Here is a 19,573-nt window from a genome sequence, read left to right as displayed (position 1 = left end):
GGTTGCATAAAGCATTCAGTATAAAAAGGAGCAGTGATTATAGTTTCGTGCGAGTGTGATGCATACTATACAGCTGCTTATGTATAAATGATAGGTCATAAAAAAAACTTAATGAATTGCCAGTAATGTACAAAGACGATGACCACAACTCCTTCCACGCCATAGAGCAGAGTTGAGAATGTCCATTACAATCACTGAGCTAAAAGGCAGGACTAGATGTAATGCTCTTACATCAACTTTTTCATTCAATCAAGAATCAAAGTCTTCGATTTGTCAATGAATAAGTGTTGCTAGGGTGAAATTGGCCACGTTTGTTCAAGTATGTTTCATTAACAGATAAATCATTCACAAATATGTATTGTTAATTGCTTTGCTTACAGTCGCCTACCAGTCTTTCAGAATAGTTATTATACTGCATTAGGTCTTTATAAAAGTAAAAGACTATAAACTATAATCAGTAACTGGATTCTATGGGGAAGCATTTTTTATACACTATACGATTTTACTTCTATTCAGCCCTGATGTTTTTGGCAATTGCCTGTAGTAGACTATTTTAGAAACGCGTAATACAACATCAAAAATTTATATACATTCCGCCATAAGTTAAGCACCACCCAATTTTATTTCGATATATTTTTTTTTTAATAATGTTTTTTTTTTAAATACAATTTATTAAAACAGTAAACAATAGGATGGCAAGACGAAAACTGAGCATTGCGGAACGCTAGTAAGTTGTAGGTTTGGCAAATACAGGTCCGTGTTGCCGTAGAATAGAAGTCTATTTTGGTGTTAACCACGCTGTGATTATCAGGCTCATGAAGAGATACCGATAGACTGCGTCAGCTGAAGACCGTCCAAGAGCAGGCTGATCAGCTTCGTAGACCTTGGCCTATTGGGATTAGAGTAAGTGTGAGGACTGTGAGACGCAGGTAGCATTGTTTCCATCTACGGGCTCGGACGCCAATAAAGCGCCAAGAATTAACTTTGAAGATACCACAGAGCAAGATTACAGTGGGCTAGTAACCATCGTCGAGGACTTAACGTAGATGGAGAACTATTCACTGGTCCGATGAAAGTCGTTTCTTGCTAAAGCCCGTCGACTGCAGAACACGTGTTTGGAGGGAAAGAAACCGCAAATCGAGACAGTAACATTCTTGGTACAACAGCTTTCGGTGGCGGCGATGTAACAGTATAGGGTTGTTTTTCCCACTACTATAAGCTTAATATGCGTGTTATCGACGGTACCCTGAATGGACAAAGATACCGGGATGAAATCTTGAACACCATAGTATCATTTTGATAATCACGCGTTAGCTGATAGACCAGTCTTTCAAGATGACAATTGTCAACGCATACCTGACGTCGGAATCAATTGACACTTTACCTTGGCCGGCCATGTCACCTGATATGAACCCCATTGAACATGTATGGGACTCTATCGGCCGTAAACTTAACCAAAGACAACCAAAATGTGCATCAATACCAGAATTGAGGGTCGCTTTGGTACAGGGATGGCAAAGATTTTCAGAGTATAAGCTACGACGACTGGTGCAAGGAATGAGTAGACGTGTATTGAATCTCTACTGGAAACGCGGAAGCTATACACGATATTGACATTATAAACCTCAATTCACAGCAAATGTATGCTTGATTTTTTTTCCGGCTGAAAGTTGAAAATTATATCATAATTTGAAATTGGTGAAAATGATAAACAAATTAAAACTTTTTATTGCGATTTCAACTTGTTGTTTTTAACGTTACATTTAAAGTTCCCTTTACAAAGCATAAAGCATAAACACCCGTATATTATATTTTTGTATATTGCACAAGATTTACAATTTATTCAACCAATGTCAATACGACTGACTAGCTCTTATTCAAAAATATTTAATTTTTGTATATAAAAATTTCCGATTATTAAAATTATGGGTGGTGCTTAACTTATGGCGGAGTGTATATTATACCATTTGGTCGTTTTCGATACTGTTGGACTATAAATCCAAAACGTACTCCTGAATCGGCAAAAGCATTATTTAAGACACACGTGAGCCCTGATTTCAGACGTTTATATCATACGCAAGATGACTAAATGGTCCATTTGTGGTATCAACCCAAGTTAACTGTTAAAAGGTAAGGTACCAATTACGTTGCATATTACATGTGTCCTATATTCTGGAATGCAAATATTCTTATACAATAGACATAAAAGCTAAATACAAGGTATGTGCTATTTAAACCAGTTTTCAAAGGACGCACAAAAATTTCCCTTTTTAATCCCTACTCTCTGTTGTATTTTCTGTACCAGCATCCCACCAAGCACCAGAACTGTGTAATAATCTACACGTTCTGCTTTTAGAAAAAAATATAAGGTGTTAAATGTTTGTCTCTACCTTCAATCAGGCTAAGCTAACCTTAGTTGATAATAATGGGCTGCCTCATTTGGAGTTCATGCAATCAGAGATATTAGTATCTCGTATATGCAATGTCAATTATCAAGAATGTGTGGCAAAATCCAATACAAAAACGCTAATGTTAACCTAAAAATAAGAAGATGTTGTATAATTGCTAATGAGACAACACTCCACCAGAGACCAAATGACGAAATATTACTAGTATATATGTATAAAATATATGTATTCTGATATTTTTTGCATAGCACAAATACAATGTAAAAATACAAATAACAAAAAAAATATATCAATTAGTTATATACCATCAAGTTTATATAGATATAGATGATATGTAAAATGCTTACTACGTGTATATATTGAAACTTGATGAAACATTAATAAATATAGACAATACATACTGCATCTAGGTAAGTAATGTACCAACTATCAAATTTATTACATCGTTACTGAAAGTTTTCCATTTTGTCCGTTTATATTCTGTATCTATATTTTTTGTTCTTATTTAAAATACTCCGAGTGCAATTGTTCATGATTATCTGAAATATACATATGTATCATAAGTCTGGAATGTATTTCAAATTAGACTATATGGCTGAACATACTCTACTGGAAACCATCATTTACTAAGATGTACGAAACTAATTCCCAGGTGAATAAGAATTACAATATCGTTTTGATTATACAGTTACATCATCCATAGGTTCTGATGAAGTAAAAACAATCCCTTCGTCTCTTTGAATTGGACGAAACCCTGCTTGTTCACGACGCTGGTTATATGAATCATTACTGTCATAATTATTCCTTGGAGAGATTTGATTATTATAGCCTTGATTATGTCTCGACTCAGGGTTACCATAACCTGGTGAGATTCGTGGATCATCATTCGGTCGGTCATATGTCTGTCTATAGGCAGGGGGTTGACTGGGTTCAACAGAAGGCCTTTCCCCATGTCTATAATTTGGGGAACGTCTTTGGTCGTTGTATGATGGATGTTGATAACTTGGAGAATGTGTGGTATCATTAAATGATCTTTCCGGAATGTTTTGATCCAGTCGATAACCTGGAGAAAGTCTTGTATCATCGATCACCTTTCTTGTGTTATTTCTTGCGTACGGCATTGAATCATTTGTAGACCTGTCTTGGGCTGGTGGCAGATATCGTGAAGAAAGCTGTACTTCGTTCTCTGAGTATTGCTGTTGACGTTTGGGTGTTTGTGAATTGTATTTGTCATTTGGACGGGATGGTTCAAATCTCGGAGACTGTAATTCACCAGTATTATTAGTTGAATTGTCATATCTAGGTGCAATGGACATGCTTTGACCATCATAACCACCTCTATCTGTAGGCTGATAGGTCCTTGGAACATTTTGCGTTTTATTTGTATCTGGTTCATAATTCGAAGATGGCAATGGACTTTGTTGATCATCGGTTTCATCATTATTGTGGCGCCCACGACGACCTGTCTGTCTTTGTTTTCGTGGCTGTGGTACAGGATTCTGTGAAATTTCTTTGTCCTTGCTATTATATTCATCGTATCTGTGCCCAGGATGTGTGTAGCGATCATCGTCACCGCCATGTAAGTGAGCAGGACGATATTCCTTATAAAATGCGTCACTCTTATTGCCACTAGGTGAACTTTTATCAGGAGAGTTATAAGTTTTTCTTTGGTCAGGATGTGCGTATTGAGAAGTATTAACAGAATATTTAGTAGTCTGTCCAGACACAACAGCGTTATCACCTGCAGATAAATTGTAGTATTCTGAATTCTGTCTATCAAAACCAGTTTTTCCAGCATCGTCAAAAGCTAAATTAACTTGTCCAACACTAGCGTCAGTGTCCTTTTGTGAAAATGCTACAGTGTCTTTCGTTTCATCCGAACTCTTACCTCGTCTTCCAGACATACGTCTTATACTTCTTCTGACAAATTCTCGAGCAATAGCTGCAGAAAAAAAAATAAAAGTAATTTATATCATCTCTATGTTGATGTTGCCTTTAGTGTTTTTATAGTTTTTCTCCTATTTCGTTTCTGCTTCCTTAAATTGTATAATTGTAAAAGCTTATTTGAAGTTTAGTCTAGTAGATAACCAGCATCACGTGTACAGTAAACATATAATGTTAGTAGATAACCAGCATCACGTGTACAGTAAACATATAATGTTAGTAGATAACCAGCATCACGTGTACAGTAAACATATAATGTTAGTAGATAACCAACATCACGTGTACAGTAAACATATAATGTTAGTAGATAATCAGCATCACATGTACAGTAAACATATAATGTTACCATTTAACTGACAAAATAATCTGTTATGGTTCTTAATTCGATTTAATTCTGTATTTATCAAAATGACATTGTATAAAGTAAAAATAACAGATAAGTATCAAATTATAATAACATACACAATATGGTATATTTCTTAGCATTCTACATATATTATTTTTCAACACATTTTAGGTATAAGACTTACTATATTGCTTTACAGTTGCTTCATGTCCATACGCTCCTGGGTTCTTGAACAGGTAAATTATATATGCTATCACAAGTCCAATTATTACAACCAGTGGGATACAAAGACCAATCGCAACTTTAGCACCTATATTTAAACCTTTTTCTGGGGGAAGAGGTCTAGCAACTACAAAATCATAAACACAATCATTATTCAACATTATCAATTATTTACAGAGTAGTGAACATTAAAATATCACATGTAATTGTCTAAGAAGAGTAAAAAGAGATTGAATACTCATCAAATACATTTGTAATACAAAATACTTCCGTATACTACGGAGCTATATGATTAAAAGGGGTGAGTAGAATGTGATTACCTGAATTACTTTTCTTTCTAAATTTTTTATTGTTGGTTTTGGAGGGGGGTATTTTAAAGTGGGCTCCTTGTTTGTATTTGCATAGGCATTTTCATTTTCATTTTTATCTTTATTTCATCTTTAAAACAAGTACTATTATGTTCTCTCTGAAAAGTGATAAGATTGGTTGACTGATTGATTAATTGAAATGAAATATAGCCTGTATCTTTCAAGTTATATTTCTGCTCATTTACTTAAATTCCATATCATGTAGTAAGGTATCGACCTAATGTTTCTTCTGCATTATAACTTATGTTGTTCGAATCCGTCTTATTTGAATGTCATCAACATATCAGCTTATAAACGACGAGTCCCACAAAATCATTCCTTTGAAAATTTTACGGACGCTATCTTCAGTTGGTTGACCGTTATGGAATATCTGTTTCACAGATACCATCGGATATGTTCCAATTGTCGTAACCACAATTATAAACTCTTTTCCTGAGTGTGACATACCGAATTAGACTCAACATCGGGTTGAGCAAGACGATGAGTGCCACATATGGAGCAGGATCTGCTTACCCTTCCGGAACACCTGAGACCCCCCTCCTGGTTTTTGGTGGGAGTCGTGTTTAGAGATTTAGCTAGCTATAAAACATGGTTTAATCCACCATTTATACATAAGGAAATGCCTGTACCAAGTAAGGAATATGACAGTTGTTTTCCATTCGTTTGATGTGTTTGAGCTTTTGATTTTTCCATTTGATAAGGGAATTTCCGTTTTGAATTTTTCTCGGAGTTCGGTATTTTTGTTCTTTTACGTTTTAATGTTGTTCACATTATTATCATTATTGTTATCTAGATTCAATTTACCTTGACATCGTTGACCTGTGTAGTCTTCAGTACACTGACAGGTGTAGGACATTTGTCCCTCTACGCAGACTCCATAATTCAAGCATGGGGATGAAGCACATTGTAAAGTAGCTGTAAAATAACTTACTAAGTAAACAAAAACATTGATCTCAATCTTTATGATTAGTACATTATCATGACATCATTCTTAATGCAGTGTTTTAATAAAAAAAAAATATAAGTATGATGATTCATGTCTTATTAATGCTAGCTTAAGATTACCTAAGCTGTATTAGGCAAAACCTTTCGAAAATTTTTATCATCTATGCTCTTCAACTTTGTGCTTTATTTGGCCTTTTTAAATTTTTTTATTCGAGCGTCACTGATTAGTCTTTTGTAGACGAAACGAGCGTCTGTCGTACAAACTTTTAATCCTGGTATATATGATGAGTTTATCTAAATGTCATGATTCGTTAGATAAAAACGCATTTTTTAAAAACATATTGAAAGCCTTTATAATTCACAAAGCATAGTACACAAGACGGTCTTAATCCAAATATTTATTCACACAGTGTTGCATTACTGGTAGTTTTAGTCTTTTTACATTTAAAAATAGATCTCTTATTTTGTAAATCTATAATCAATAAGGAATAAATACTTACTTGTATTACAGTAGACTCCTATGTAATTTTGTGGACATTTACATGCAACCATTGTTTCAGAATCCAAATGGATAGCCTCATTATTGATCAATTCACCATCAATGAAGACTCGACCATCACTACTTATGTGACTGCTATTTATTTCATGACATTTCCCTTGGTATAAACAGGGACACTGGTCTGTAATTCAAAATTAACATTAAAATGTATGAATTTACATTTATTGCACAAAGGTAAATCTTATTTGTTATAGTCAATAGTTTGTGCTTATATCAATGCAGATCTTCATGATTCTCAGTGTGTTTACTTTCTTAAGATGATTGTTGTTAATTGGTCCAGAGGTTGCTGTGGTGTCCCAATAGTTGGGTAATTCCTGACTGTTGTCCTTTATACATATTGTACATTTGCAATTGTCGAATCACATATTGAGAGATCAATTGGAGAGCATTTGGCATAGGGAGCTGTTCATTATAAAATAATATTAAACAGTTCTATGACATGAAGATGTATATTTTTAAACAGTAAATAAACATCTTTCTGATAACTTTTGTCAGTCTATCATGGTTTTTAAATTAATTGTCTTATTCGTCTGTTCTGCAAAGTAGGTTGGTCGGAAAGAATGTCAACATATCTATCCTGTCACTGAAAGTAGTATATTGGATAGGTTCAGAAATGCTTTCGTGTGACAGGCCAACCACAGAACCCTAAGAGAAATCCTGGAAGGCTTCTTTAACTTGCAGAGAGTATGGCACTCTCACTATCTGAGACATAAAATTTAACGATTTTCAAAGCCATCATCTGCTTCCAACTTTTAACATAAGCATGGACAAAAACAAAGCAATATATCTCATTTTTAGTTTTGCTTCAATTTTTTTTCCTACGATAATGTTCATTTTTAACTGAGATTGAATGACTGCTAAAGGATGAATTTGTAACTTACATTGACACGACTGTCCATGGATTTGATCAACACACTGGCAGTTATATCCATTGATATGTGCGGTACATGTTCCTCCAAACTGACAAGAGTTGACTACACAGTCATCTTAAAATATAAACCATTTTATTTAATTCTTTCAATTTTAATACTGAATACTAAATGCCTTTTTCGGAACTATGAACATAATATTTCTAAAAAAGGGCATTACAGCGCAAGAACAGTATTTGTTGATTATCAGTAACAGAGAGATGTAGATTTCAGATATTAACAACTTCAGATATTAGATAGTCTCTATAAAGATTCGTTCGTAACTTTCTAGACTCTCTGTGATTTAGTGCTAGTACATAGTGTACATGCATATTGTGAAAACCCGTATGTAGATATTCATAGCTGACCATAGATGGTGTCTGTATATTGTTTACATTATATGCATCTTTCTTCATATGATTTAAACCATGTATTGCAAGGTATCCGTACATAAATTGATCACGTGATCTGACACAAAAAGGCTAGATGCAATTACAGGTGGCACGGTAGTATTTCCTGGCCCATAAGGGATAATGGTAGCCTTTTTAGAATTTTCACTACTTTCTAACACTGCTAAAAATTCTACATTCACAAATAACTGAAGTACTTTCATTTTACTATTCAGAAATGAATTTGAATATGTATCATGACCGTTTACTCTTTTTGCTATCTTTAAGAACCTAAGGCCACTAGTGCTTTTAGGTCTTTTATCGTGCAGTGAATACAAAGTTTAAAAAAATTCTCAAAAATTCATTTTCATCTGTATGTAAAATTATTTCATATTTTTCTACACCTGATTCATCCCTTAGTTTGGGAAAGTATGTTCAGTTGAGACTGTATTTTTTGTCCAATCATAATGTTCAGATACATTGACTTAAGTAGGGTACACAAAAGAGCAACCTAAATTCTGGAATGCAAATACTACCGTGCTACCTACAAAAGATATGTCATAATTTCCACAAACGCCGGATACAATTAGTACAATGTCAGCATATGCACTTTATTTACCCTGGTATTTTTTAATCTACAGAACAATGTACAAAGCAACTAAATACAAGTATTTTCATTAATTATGAATATCTTTGTTTTTATTTCTGTCACAGCATCTGCTTTAAATGAACTCGTTTCCTATTTTTGGTAAGGTATAAACTTTGACCATTATCATCATTTTTATATGTACAATCTAATCGCTTTAAAATATATCAAAGCGGCATTATATACCAAATTTTTCAAACAGTGTCAATTGAATTGTCCTAAACTCTACAACTTGATTTTCAACATACTAAATATTATGCCAAAACTACATAGGTTCCACAGGGAACAATAAACGATGCACGATGTCGTTATATTAATATAATATCGACATTTGGGACTGGAGGCCATCTAATTTACTATCGACATGACCTCCAAATACTGCCGATGGGCACATGAACCCGATATGAATATAAATAGCCAGGTAAGCAAGTGCAAAAGTATCATACTTCAAATCCTATTCTAAAAAATATAAATCATTTTACCTGTATAAGAATGATTAACTTATTTGTGCAGGTCGTATCACAGAAATCATTTTTTTAGTTTCACTTTTTTAGCTGACATTCTCTTCAATAACTGAACATGCTGAGCACATGCGCAATCGGTCTCCAACTGAAGTAACATTACAGGTTGCATGTACGAATCCAATGAGATCGAGTAAATGTCTTACAAGACAGTTGATTGATTAATGTTTGCTTTACATCCAGTGGCAATTATCTCATGCATGTTCAGGACGAATTAACAATAAATACAGATAGGTTCTGTAAAAGAGGCCGTCCGGGAGGAAGTACCGGACAGCCTTTTTAACAGAACAACAGGCCACGTTCAACAGGCCACCTACGGACCCCTCAAAGAGCTGTTGCAAGGGTTCTTAACGTGGCACTCTCTTTACACGAGTCACCGGACTTGCGACGTCAAACGGTGGTATATCGAGAAAAGATGCATTTTATGTTTATCATTCAGACTGATTTAACTTGAAAACGAGTTCATGAACCCCTCTTTTTAAAAATGACATTTGGCTTGATGAACAAATCGCAGATGAAAATTTTTAAATTAGATAAATATATTGACTAAAAAAGATGAAAATGTGATAAAAATAAATTATTTCCAAAAAATTGTTACAAAACACACTTATGTAGAGTTTATGATCTATGAGTTTGACTGTCCCTCTGGTATCTTTCGTCCCCCTTTTTTAAGTAGAGAAGATATTCCAGATGTGTTTACAAAAAACCGCTTGCGTTTATCTTTTGAAACAAAAAAGTTAGGTATGTCTTTCCAAAGGATAGAAATGTCCAAGAAACCGAAATGTCCAGTAAATGTCTAAAATTTCGACCCCATTTATCTCTAAAAGTAGTACATGCTTGTATATTTTTTATTACATATTTGAATCGACTAGGTGAAAATAGCTTGTATGCAAACTTTCATAAAAAAATCACCGTGGGATCAAAATTGTATCGTATGCCCTTAATGTCCCCATTCCAACCGGTCGCTCCCTCTTTGGCAAGGGTTTTTACTGCCGGTCGGTAGAAGACCAAAGTGATCATATTTCTATTCCGTAGTAACACTTGGGGGACACAACAGTTGAATTAAAGTGACTGCTAATAAGATTTTAAATTTACTATTCCCTTATTCTAAATGTTTGGGAAAAAAAAACACTTATTTTTTACAACTATACTTATTTTATTGTAGCTTAAACGCTAAAAATCATTATCAAACATTATTTTTAGGAACATACCTACAAATACAGCAAATGCGTCAGCTACTGCAAAATCTAGAAAATATAAGGAAAGTAATAAATCATACCATTTATAACAAAAATACAAATTTGATAAGAGGCAACAATGGTTTTACCAATGTTCAAAACTTGTAAATTTCAATTTTGAATATATACATCCAAGATATAAATAGATTGAGGGAATCGCAGGAACTCCAAACGGACTGAAGCAGGTATTGTCAGAGAGGGTCACACCATAACTTAAAACTAAAATATATTCAGTAGTTTCGCATGAGTGGACATAATGGGGGTTTCATTAACCAGGGGTTTCTAAAACAATGTCAGTTGTGAGTTTTTTTTAACTTTGAAAGGTCTTAAAAACCTTTAGTATTTACTCATTTTATGTTCAATTCTGTGTCAGCAGTACGGCATCGGAGAGCTGATACAGAAATCGACCCTATATCCTATGTATTGCTGAGTAACTCTATGCATTTCCATCAAAGAAAGAAAACAATCAAATGTAAAGGTGTGTATGTGTTCGGAGATCATTTACGTTGAAATCCTGCTAGAAAAAAATGTATTTTTAAACAACTTGAGCTTAAGTTAAAAAGTAAATCACTCCCTTATTATGACCCATATGTTTCCTTTAGCAATTTCTCTTTTAACTTAAGATTTTTCAGTAGACATGGACACTCATAAAACAGTCAACGATGAGGTTTAACCCATATAAGTTAGACTGGAGGTTCGCCATAAATTAGATTGCAAGTGTCTCAACATCTACTGATATATGCCGACTGACAACTTTTGCAAGTAATAACTTGAACTTCGTTTTTGAGGCTTGATAAGATCAACATAGATTTAACTCTTAGCTTTGTATTTGCAATGTGCAACTGCTATCGTAACTTTTGTCCGGTTTTTGTACCTTTTAAAATCATGCTGTTGGGATTTGGTGAGTATAAGAAGTATGGTGTATTAGTCGTTTTTTTTCCACAATGACTTGTTATGTCTTTGTCTATTGTTGTGAACCATCCGTTAGCGTTGTCACAGTTCGATGATTCAGCCTTAAATGCTTGAAACCGTCCTGTTCCGTATGTCCTGAAAAAATATACAAAAAGATGTAGCAGGATTACTAATGACACAACTATCCAACATACAATCAAAAGCATCTACTATACAAAAATAAAAAATGTATATATACAAAAATAAATCGATATTTAAAGGAAATTTCGTAGAGTAGATACCAGCAGTTTAACTAGGATGACATGATGGTTAGTTTGTCCTTATATTAAAGTAAAATCTTACCCTTCTAAGCTAAAATGGTAGTTACTTGAAGAGAAAAGATCAGGGTATGTTGATTGTAATATAAGCTCACTGTTAAACCAGGCTGTTTTGTTGGTTTCTGTTCCATTAAAAACAACCACTACAGCCTCTTTTCCACTGCTGTATAATCCCAGTTTCACCTACAAATAAAACAGTCAAAGTTTTATTCTGTGTAGAGGAACACATTCTTCTTTTATGTATTGCATTATATACATTTAGTCTAATATTACAAATCGGACTATTTTTTTTATTCAACTTTAGTAATTAGCTGTTGATAAAGGAAAATATTTGTAAGATTCAATGGAATCCATGTATTAAAACGGTATAAGAATATTATAATGTGTAATTTCCATCAATCCATCCCCGACATGATTTTGCCACATATTTTGCGTGTATAGAATTAGTATGCTTTTCATCTGCAAAATATTTCCTCTCATGTGCCAATTTAAAAGATAAGAAAAATACTTGGTGCATTTTCTATGCAGCAATAGATATATACTCTCTTTCATATTGGTTTATACCTTTTCAAAATTGATCAATAACGAAAAGTTTCATTTCTATTTTTTCAAATTCATTTGATAAATGATATTAAATTAACACGTACGTATATATATACACATGATAAATTGAGTGAAAAAGACCGACGCTGGTGGATACTACTGATTTTATTGGGTATGTTAGATTATATGGTCCATGATCCCATCACAAGAAATTAAAATACAATTTAGTAAATGTGCCTATCAAACCAAAAGTGTAGATCCACAGAAGCAAAATAAGACACTATCCAAAAATCAAATATATTCAGTATGTATATCGAAATGTTTCTGTCTTTTTAATTCACTAGTCCAGGTAGTGTTTTGTTTTGTGTACTGTTGTATGTCTTTTCGTAATTTTTCGTGTTTTGCCATGGCATTGTTAGTTTGTTTTCGACTTATGAGTTTGAACATCCCTTTGGTATATTTCGCCTCTCTTTTATTTAAAATTGTGTTTAAGAATCTCCTTTTTAACGCGTTTAAACGGTCTGTTTATTTCGAAAAACAATGACCACTACAATTTCAGACAAAAGTTATATTAAGGTAAGATGTCTCATTTCGCATGCAACTAGGGTAATTGCATTTCAATATCAAAAATGTGAATTTTCAAAACTTTAAAATTTCCGCGAGACGGAAGTTGTTGAAAATGAGTCTGAATGGGAAGAATAAATATATTGTTGTTAAGTGGAGAGAAAAGAAATAATTATACTTTAAATTCAGATTTCTTGAAATGTTTTTATTTGTATTTTTTGAATTTTGTTTATTTTTGTTTTGTTTTTTGTTTTTTTGTTTGTTTGTTTGTTTGTTTGGGTTTGGTTTTTTTTTTTTTTTTTTTTTTTTTGGGGGGGGGGGGGTCACTTATACGTATTAATTTAAAGTTGTAAAAGAGGAATATTACATAGTAAAATAAAAATGCGTTTGGTTAGTGTTAAAGTGTATGCATTTTCCATATATCAAAATATGTTAATTTAACCAGAAATATCGTGAAATACATTCAAGATTCATGAGCAGGGTCTTCGTGTACATATCGACAGGAACGACAATAGCCGAAAAAGGAGAGCTCAGAAGAAAAAAATGTCTGCATCTATAATAACGAAAATATAGTCATATTTTCCCGTTTGAATTGTTGTTTGTCATGTCATGTTGGGACCATTTTATAGCTTGCTATGCAGTATGGGTTTTGCTGATGTTGAAAGCAGTACAATGGCCTATAGTTGCTAACTACTACGTCACTTGGTCTCCGGTGGAAAATTGTGCCATTGGCAATCATACCATATCTTCTTATTTTTATATGTATATAAATACGAAATGCCAAAACAAACTTTAAATATATGGTATTTACTGTCGTGTGTTCGACGAAACCCCTTTATTACTCATGACTGATATTAATTGAACGCTGCATTATATATCCATTTCTTAATTTAAAATCTTACATATTCAATGTCATAACTCGTCCACTGGTTGACAATACTTGATTTGTACGTAGGTTGATACGGTGCCATATATGTATGGTTTGCTGTGTGGAATCCGGATGGATTATCATTCACGACATCTGAACTATTCCATAGCTGGTACATTGAGTTTCCACTGCCCAATCTCCCCATGGAAACTTTGAATACAACACGCCATCCTAATATCAAAATATATATTCAAATAATCATTTTAATGAGTATTTCTTTTTATTTTATATTATACTGGAACAAACTACACATCTCTAGCTTTCTTTTTTTGTTTTGTTTGTATATATTCCTTAAACTATAATTGCACTGTGTATTATATGTAAATAGTAATAATACATGATTCATATATTGTTTCTTTGTTGTCCTATAAACGTGTTTTCCTGAAATGGGCGAGTACTTAGGCTCGATCCAGCCAAGCACGGTGGAACGGTAAGGGACAAAAGCAAAGACTCAAAAAATAATATGATATATCAAGGATTTGTAATAATTATGGTAAAAACTAGATGTATAAATAAATATTTATAGTTATGACACAACAAGGACTGTAGACGAAAACCGTTCTTCATTGTATATGAGTTATAGTCATCTCAGGTTGTATGTACTACATTGGTTATTTCAAAAAGCATTCTAGACATGGTGTTGAAGAATTTTTAATAAAATCATAGATGTACAATTAAAATTGATTATGTTTTTATTGTTTATTCATTTGTTATAGATGTGTAAGTGCATTGATCATTCCAATGGTATTCTACTCCTGGTATTGATGCACTTTAACACAAATAGGGGAATAGGGGCTTGGTACTGGGCTTGAACAGAGGATTATCAAATTCTATTCAAGTCTTCTTTTTGAAGAATTAGTTAAGTCATTCCTTTATTTATCTCACAGTTCTACTAAAACGTCCTTACCATTTACTGTTATTGTCGTCAGTAATATTATTATCAGCCTTCGAAGTAACGATATCAACCTGAAATTTAAATGTACCTTTTTAGAGCCCCATTTACCTGTAAAAAACATTAGTTGTCTCCCGTTACATGTATTTACCTGGGGGGATTTGATAGCTACCGCACCTATAAAACTGTTGAAATGACACGAAGATAAGCGAAAAAGTATGGAATTCTTTAGAGAATCAAATAAAATTAACAGTTGAATCTAGTATTTACACCATCTTGTCTAACTAGAAATGGACAGAAGCAATGGAATACCGATACTGGCTTCCGGTATTTCAGGTTCGAATCATTTGTCTCAGTAATAGACTGATAACAATCTGACAATAAAAATGTCATATTAAATACGTAATTAAAGAAATTGAAGTGGTTTCTGTTTATAGCGAACATGTATTGAATATATACACATTGCCAGATTGCTGTCAAATGCCACAGCTGAACCATTCAGCTCGAAACTTGATCAACAATGATGATATAACAAGTAACCTACGTATACGTACCTATCGTTTTGAACCATGTTGGACTGCTGTTGGACTTATGGTCTACCAATTCTTGTCCTCTTTAAGTGGATTTTTCATAGCGTTTCTGTTAATGGATTGTATTTCCGACTACAACATTTTAGATAAATTTTACTTCACTACTGTCTCCGCCAAAATTATTAATTGTTACCTGAGATAAACAACGAGGTACCTCCGGGGGTACAAATATTTGATTTTATTTATATAAATCATATTTTTTATACGATTTTGTTTTCAGAACATACATTTTTTGTCTTTTAAGTTATAGTTTTACATAAAATATTTCATAAGAAGAAAGGATATTTTCAAAATTATTCCTGACAAAACAATTAAGGTTAAGACTATATATATATGTTAATATGTTAATTCTTTTTGTAAAAAATATGTATCATTTAACAACGGTTGTGGAAGTGTCTATTAGATTAATCAACTTCCTTTCTCAAGAAATATTTCGAAATACATTTTCAAAATTCTCTTTAGGTAAAAGCAATCTAATTAAAATGTAGAACTCGGATTTCGTTATACTGCATACGAAATCCGAGTTCTATATTTTAATTAGATTGAGGTAAAAGGGGCGATTCAATTTACTCCTCAGGTGTCGTATCGTCAGCTGATGATCATCTATTAGGTGCTTTATCAGCAGAGAGGGCCTTAAATTATATTGAGACATGAGGGCAGCTGTCTCATATTGCGGGCTGACAAAAAAACAAAAAGACGGGGAAAACATGTCACATGGCATTTAAATACAAAGGTTTATAAATCTACCGTATAGAAAGATACTTTATGCAGATTAATAGCTTGTCAAGGTGAGCATTATTAAACTTAAAGGCTTTCCAAATGCAAAGTAGATCTTTTTTTTTGTAAACTGTCGGTCGCAATGCCTTAATCTTGTCATGGTCAAAAGTTGTCAGGTACTAGTAAGTCGCAGATTTCAGAATTTTGATGGCAATTCTAAATAAAATCACGTACCACTGGTTCATCAGTGCGTCGAGTAAGCGTAATTCTGCAAATTAACTAATGATTGCGCCTGGCGTTCACAATTATAAGCCTGGTATCTTTGATGAGTTTATGATATGACAGATAAAGATCAAGTCACCGTTGAGAATAGCTATTCGACCAGGAAAACAGTTCCTGTCAACTCTAACACAAACTCGATTGACATGACAAACTAATACATAAGCTTGGCTGTTGAAACAATATGAACAGGTTCGTGATATACTTGAAGTTGAAAACCAAACCATTGTCGGCAAGTCAGCATATGTAACATTAACATGTAGATTCTAGAGAAACAATCTATTAAAAACATTAAAGATAGAACCTAAAAATATATAAAATATATGAATAGTAAAAAGGAGACGAAAAGCCAAATATCAGAATATGAATTTGATATTAATAATCACAATTATAAGTTATGCAGAGTGCGCTTTAAATTTTGAGGTTTGACCATTTTTTATGAAATCAAGTCAAATATCTCGGGGAGGCAAAAAGCTGGATAAAGCATTAAGTATCTGATGGCTCGGGCGGCACCAAGCCCACCGTCTTTTCTGATGCCTTCTATAAACAAGTTCTAATGAACCACCATTGCAGGCGAATGATCTAGACTGCTGATTTTATGAAAACGTAATGGAGATTTTTCCTTATTTGTAAATCATATGAAAAGAACACTGAAGTATCGTCATCTCCGAAAAAATTGTATAAAATACATGTTAGTTTACTAGATTGGCAAATGAGTTGTTTTGTGCTCACGTAAAACTGGTTTAACTCATAACATTGTGTGACTGCACCAAGTCAGGTAATCTGGACCATGTGTTGTTCGATGTTGTTGGTATTTTGATTTTTCGTCTATTTTGGGAGGGTTTTTTTTTTTAAAGAGTCGGGTGTAGGCTGTTGTTATGTCGAGTAATTTGCGTGATTCCTGTTACACACCCTAGTACCGGCTATCGGTCCTACAGATGTAATAGGTAACATAGCCTGGTGGTTGATGTAGGCTGTTGTAATGTCGAGTAATTTGTGTGATTCCTGTTACCGGCTATTGGTACTACAGATGTAATAGGTAGCACAGGTGGTTTATGTAGGCTGTTGTAATGTCTAGTAATTTGTGTGATTCCTTTTACACACCCTAGTACCGTCTATCGGTACTACAGATGTAATAGGTAACACAGGTGGTTGATGTAGGCAGTTGTAATGTCGAGTTAACTGTGTGATTCCTGTTACACACCCTAGTACCGGCTATCGGTACTGCAGATGTAATAGGTAACACAGATCAAAATCTGTTGTACTTGATTGTAAAATTTCATTGTATTGATGGCAACCGAGAAAACAGATCCTTCCGAAGTGACAGTTGGTTATAGGGTGTGTGTTATTCTTTTTAATTATATGACTATAAATTTTCTGTTTTCTCATTGGCTAAAAGCATAGGAAATCCTCTTTGATAAAAACATTATATTCATCGCGGCAAATATACGAGAGGTTAATATAAGATTTGGAACAGTGTCCGTGTAACTAAATATAGATATTTCAAGGCAACGTGAATGATGAGGGTTTATGACGTCAAGTAAATTCCCGTTTTTTCTTTTTCTTCTTGCTTTCGGTGTATTTTTTCTCCGGCTTCTTTTTGTTTTCGGTGTAAATTTACAGTCAACTTTAACGAATATTTTAACTTATGAAAATTAGCAACTGCAAAAGCAGACGATAAGTTCAGTATAAAAACAGGGAGCAGTTTTAAAAGTATCTTGAGCAAATACTAGAAATTTGGAGAAGGTTAAAAGTTATATTATAAAACAATTGTTGACTTTTGATTTCAGTTGATACAATGATTTATCAACCCCAGAGATATGACATTCACCCTCGGCCGTTGACCTCGGTGAGTATCATATCTCTGGGGTTGATAAATCATTGTATCAACCTCATCAAAAGTCAATAATTGTATAATGTATTAGGTATGCAACGTTTGAATATTTTGGTAAAATAAACAGTCACAAAATCGTGATACACAGCATTTCAGGAGTAAAGAAGCTGAATTGTATACTGAAAACTGACTAATGGAGTTTTTAATAAATGCAATTGAAAAAATGCATTAAAAACAAATACTGAAATCAAATATTATATCATCATTGATCTTTCATTGTCGTTGATGATCACTATTTATATGTACCTGATCTGTATCCTTTTAAACAGATAAACATTATTTCAATAAATATTTAGTATATTTCTAAAAGCCGAAGAATTTTTGGCATTTCAACTGCAACCAAATAAGCAAAAGAGGAGAGGGAGCGCATATTAACCTGGTTTAACGATAATGGATAAAAGGCATTGATAACAACTTGTATATTTGCTTAACTTCAATATTCCCGTCTGCTTTAAAGACCAGACAAGGTTTTTGAGTCTTTTTGAGAATATATTCAATCATCTTAAAAGTCATATCAGATAACTGTCCTTTATGTGATATTCAGCACATAATGTCATACAAATATTAGGGTAAATCCTATTTAGTTTGCTTTATATTATCAAGAATTTTCTAATTATAATAACTGCGGAAATTTATTCCAAGGAATTACTTAAAATATATTATTAACAGCTATAGTTACCTTTTCCTGATTTGGATGTTCCAGTTTCACATGAGAAACTGTATAATTAAATTAAAGACAAATGAGAAAATTTTTTGTTCCCTATGGTGAATTTCCCTCTTTAAGACGGGGACTTTCCTTTGGTCCCTCCTTACGGTGTGTATGTTTCCCAACTCCTTCGCTATGCCTGTGTCTGTTGTAATGTTTTAGATTTCAGTGAACGTAATATATATGTAACTGATGAATTATAAATCAGGCATTTCGTGACCACAAATTATATAAAACCTTTACTTAATACTTTCATAAGTACAAATATTTGGGTTTGAAGGTTTTAACTTAGTAGAACTTGTAATCTTGTAAATCTTAAAACAAATGGGATATCTGATCCTGTGGAGGATATTTCAGTGAATTGATTGGACATTTGAAAAGAAAAAAATCAGTCATTTTAGTGCCAAAACATAACCCATTTAAGTTGGAAAGTAAAATTATAAATGTTCTCATCCGGGAACGGTATTTTAGCGAATTGTTATGACATTTTAGCGAAAAAATCGGACGTTTAAGCGCCGAAAAATTAGCCCATTTAGCTAAAAAGTAAAATCATCAATGCCTATTTTAGCGAGAGAAATTAAGCCATATTTTCGTTCTTTACAACACAAATAGTACAATAATGAATTGTAATATCAAATCTAAATTCTTTCATAGGTATAAAGATTTGGTTTTGAAGTTTGGCTGTACTTGTAGAAAACTTATTACAAACAAGATACCACATCCTAATTTGTACGGTG

The 19,573-nt window shown here is 33.3% G+C and overlaps 1 protein-coding gene and 1 long non-coding RNA gene across 2 annotated transcripts in view; one reads left to right on the top strand and one right to left on the bottom strand.

The window, feature by feature from the left end:
* LOC127732705 (uncharacterized) overlaps window positions 1–19,573 on the top strand; it is a 42,558-nt gene that overhangs the window by 11,947 nt on the left and 11,038 nt on the right. The window lies entirely within an intron of this gene.
* On the bottom strand, window positions 2,618–15,385 carry LOC127732689 (uncharacterized). The gene is made up of 11 exons (XM_052241864.1): window positions 15,205–15,385; window positions 14,666–14,724; window positions 13,733–13,929; window positions 11,749–11,906; window positions 11,369–11,541; window positions 10,468–10,503; window positions 7,674–7,778; window positions 6,734–6,913; window positions 6,093–6,203; window positions 4,883–5,047; window positions 2,618–4,350 (listed from the first exon to the last, which is right to left on the bottom strand). Exons 1-11 carry the CDS (start codon window positions 15,219–15,221, stop codon window positions 3,089–3,091), a joined length of 2,463 nt encoding a protein of 820 aa, XP_052097824.1. The 5' UTR covers window positions 15,222–15,385; the 3' UTR covers window positions 2,618–3,088.

This window comes from Mytilus californianus, unplaced genomic scaffold, assembly GCF_021869535.1.
Source record: "Mytilus californianus isolate M0D057914Y unplaced genomic scaffold, xbMytCali1.0.p SCAF_26, whole genome shotgun sequence".
Lineage (NCBI taxonomy): Eukaryota > Metazoa > Mollusca > Bivalvia > Mytilida > Mytilidae > Mytilus > Mytilus californianus.
The sequence above is the reverse complement of the archived record's forward strand: the minus strand, read 5'-3'. Positions and strand labels throughout refer to the sequence as shown.

What these genes read in the sequence shown, in the direction of transcription:
- LOC127732689 (XM_052241864.1), bottom strand. An exon ending in CGAGTTATGACATTGAATAT is followed by an intron (nt 11,907 to 13,732) that starts GTAAGATTTTAA and finishes TTTTATTTGTAG; the next exon opens with GTGAAACTGGGATTATACAG. An exon ending in CCATGGACAGTCGTGTCAAT is followed by an intron (nt 6,914 to 7,673) that starts GTAAGTTACAAA and finishes TTTGAATTACAG; the next exon opens with ACCAGTGTCCCTGTTTATAC.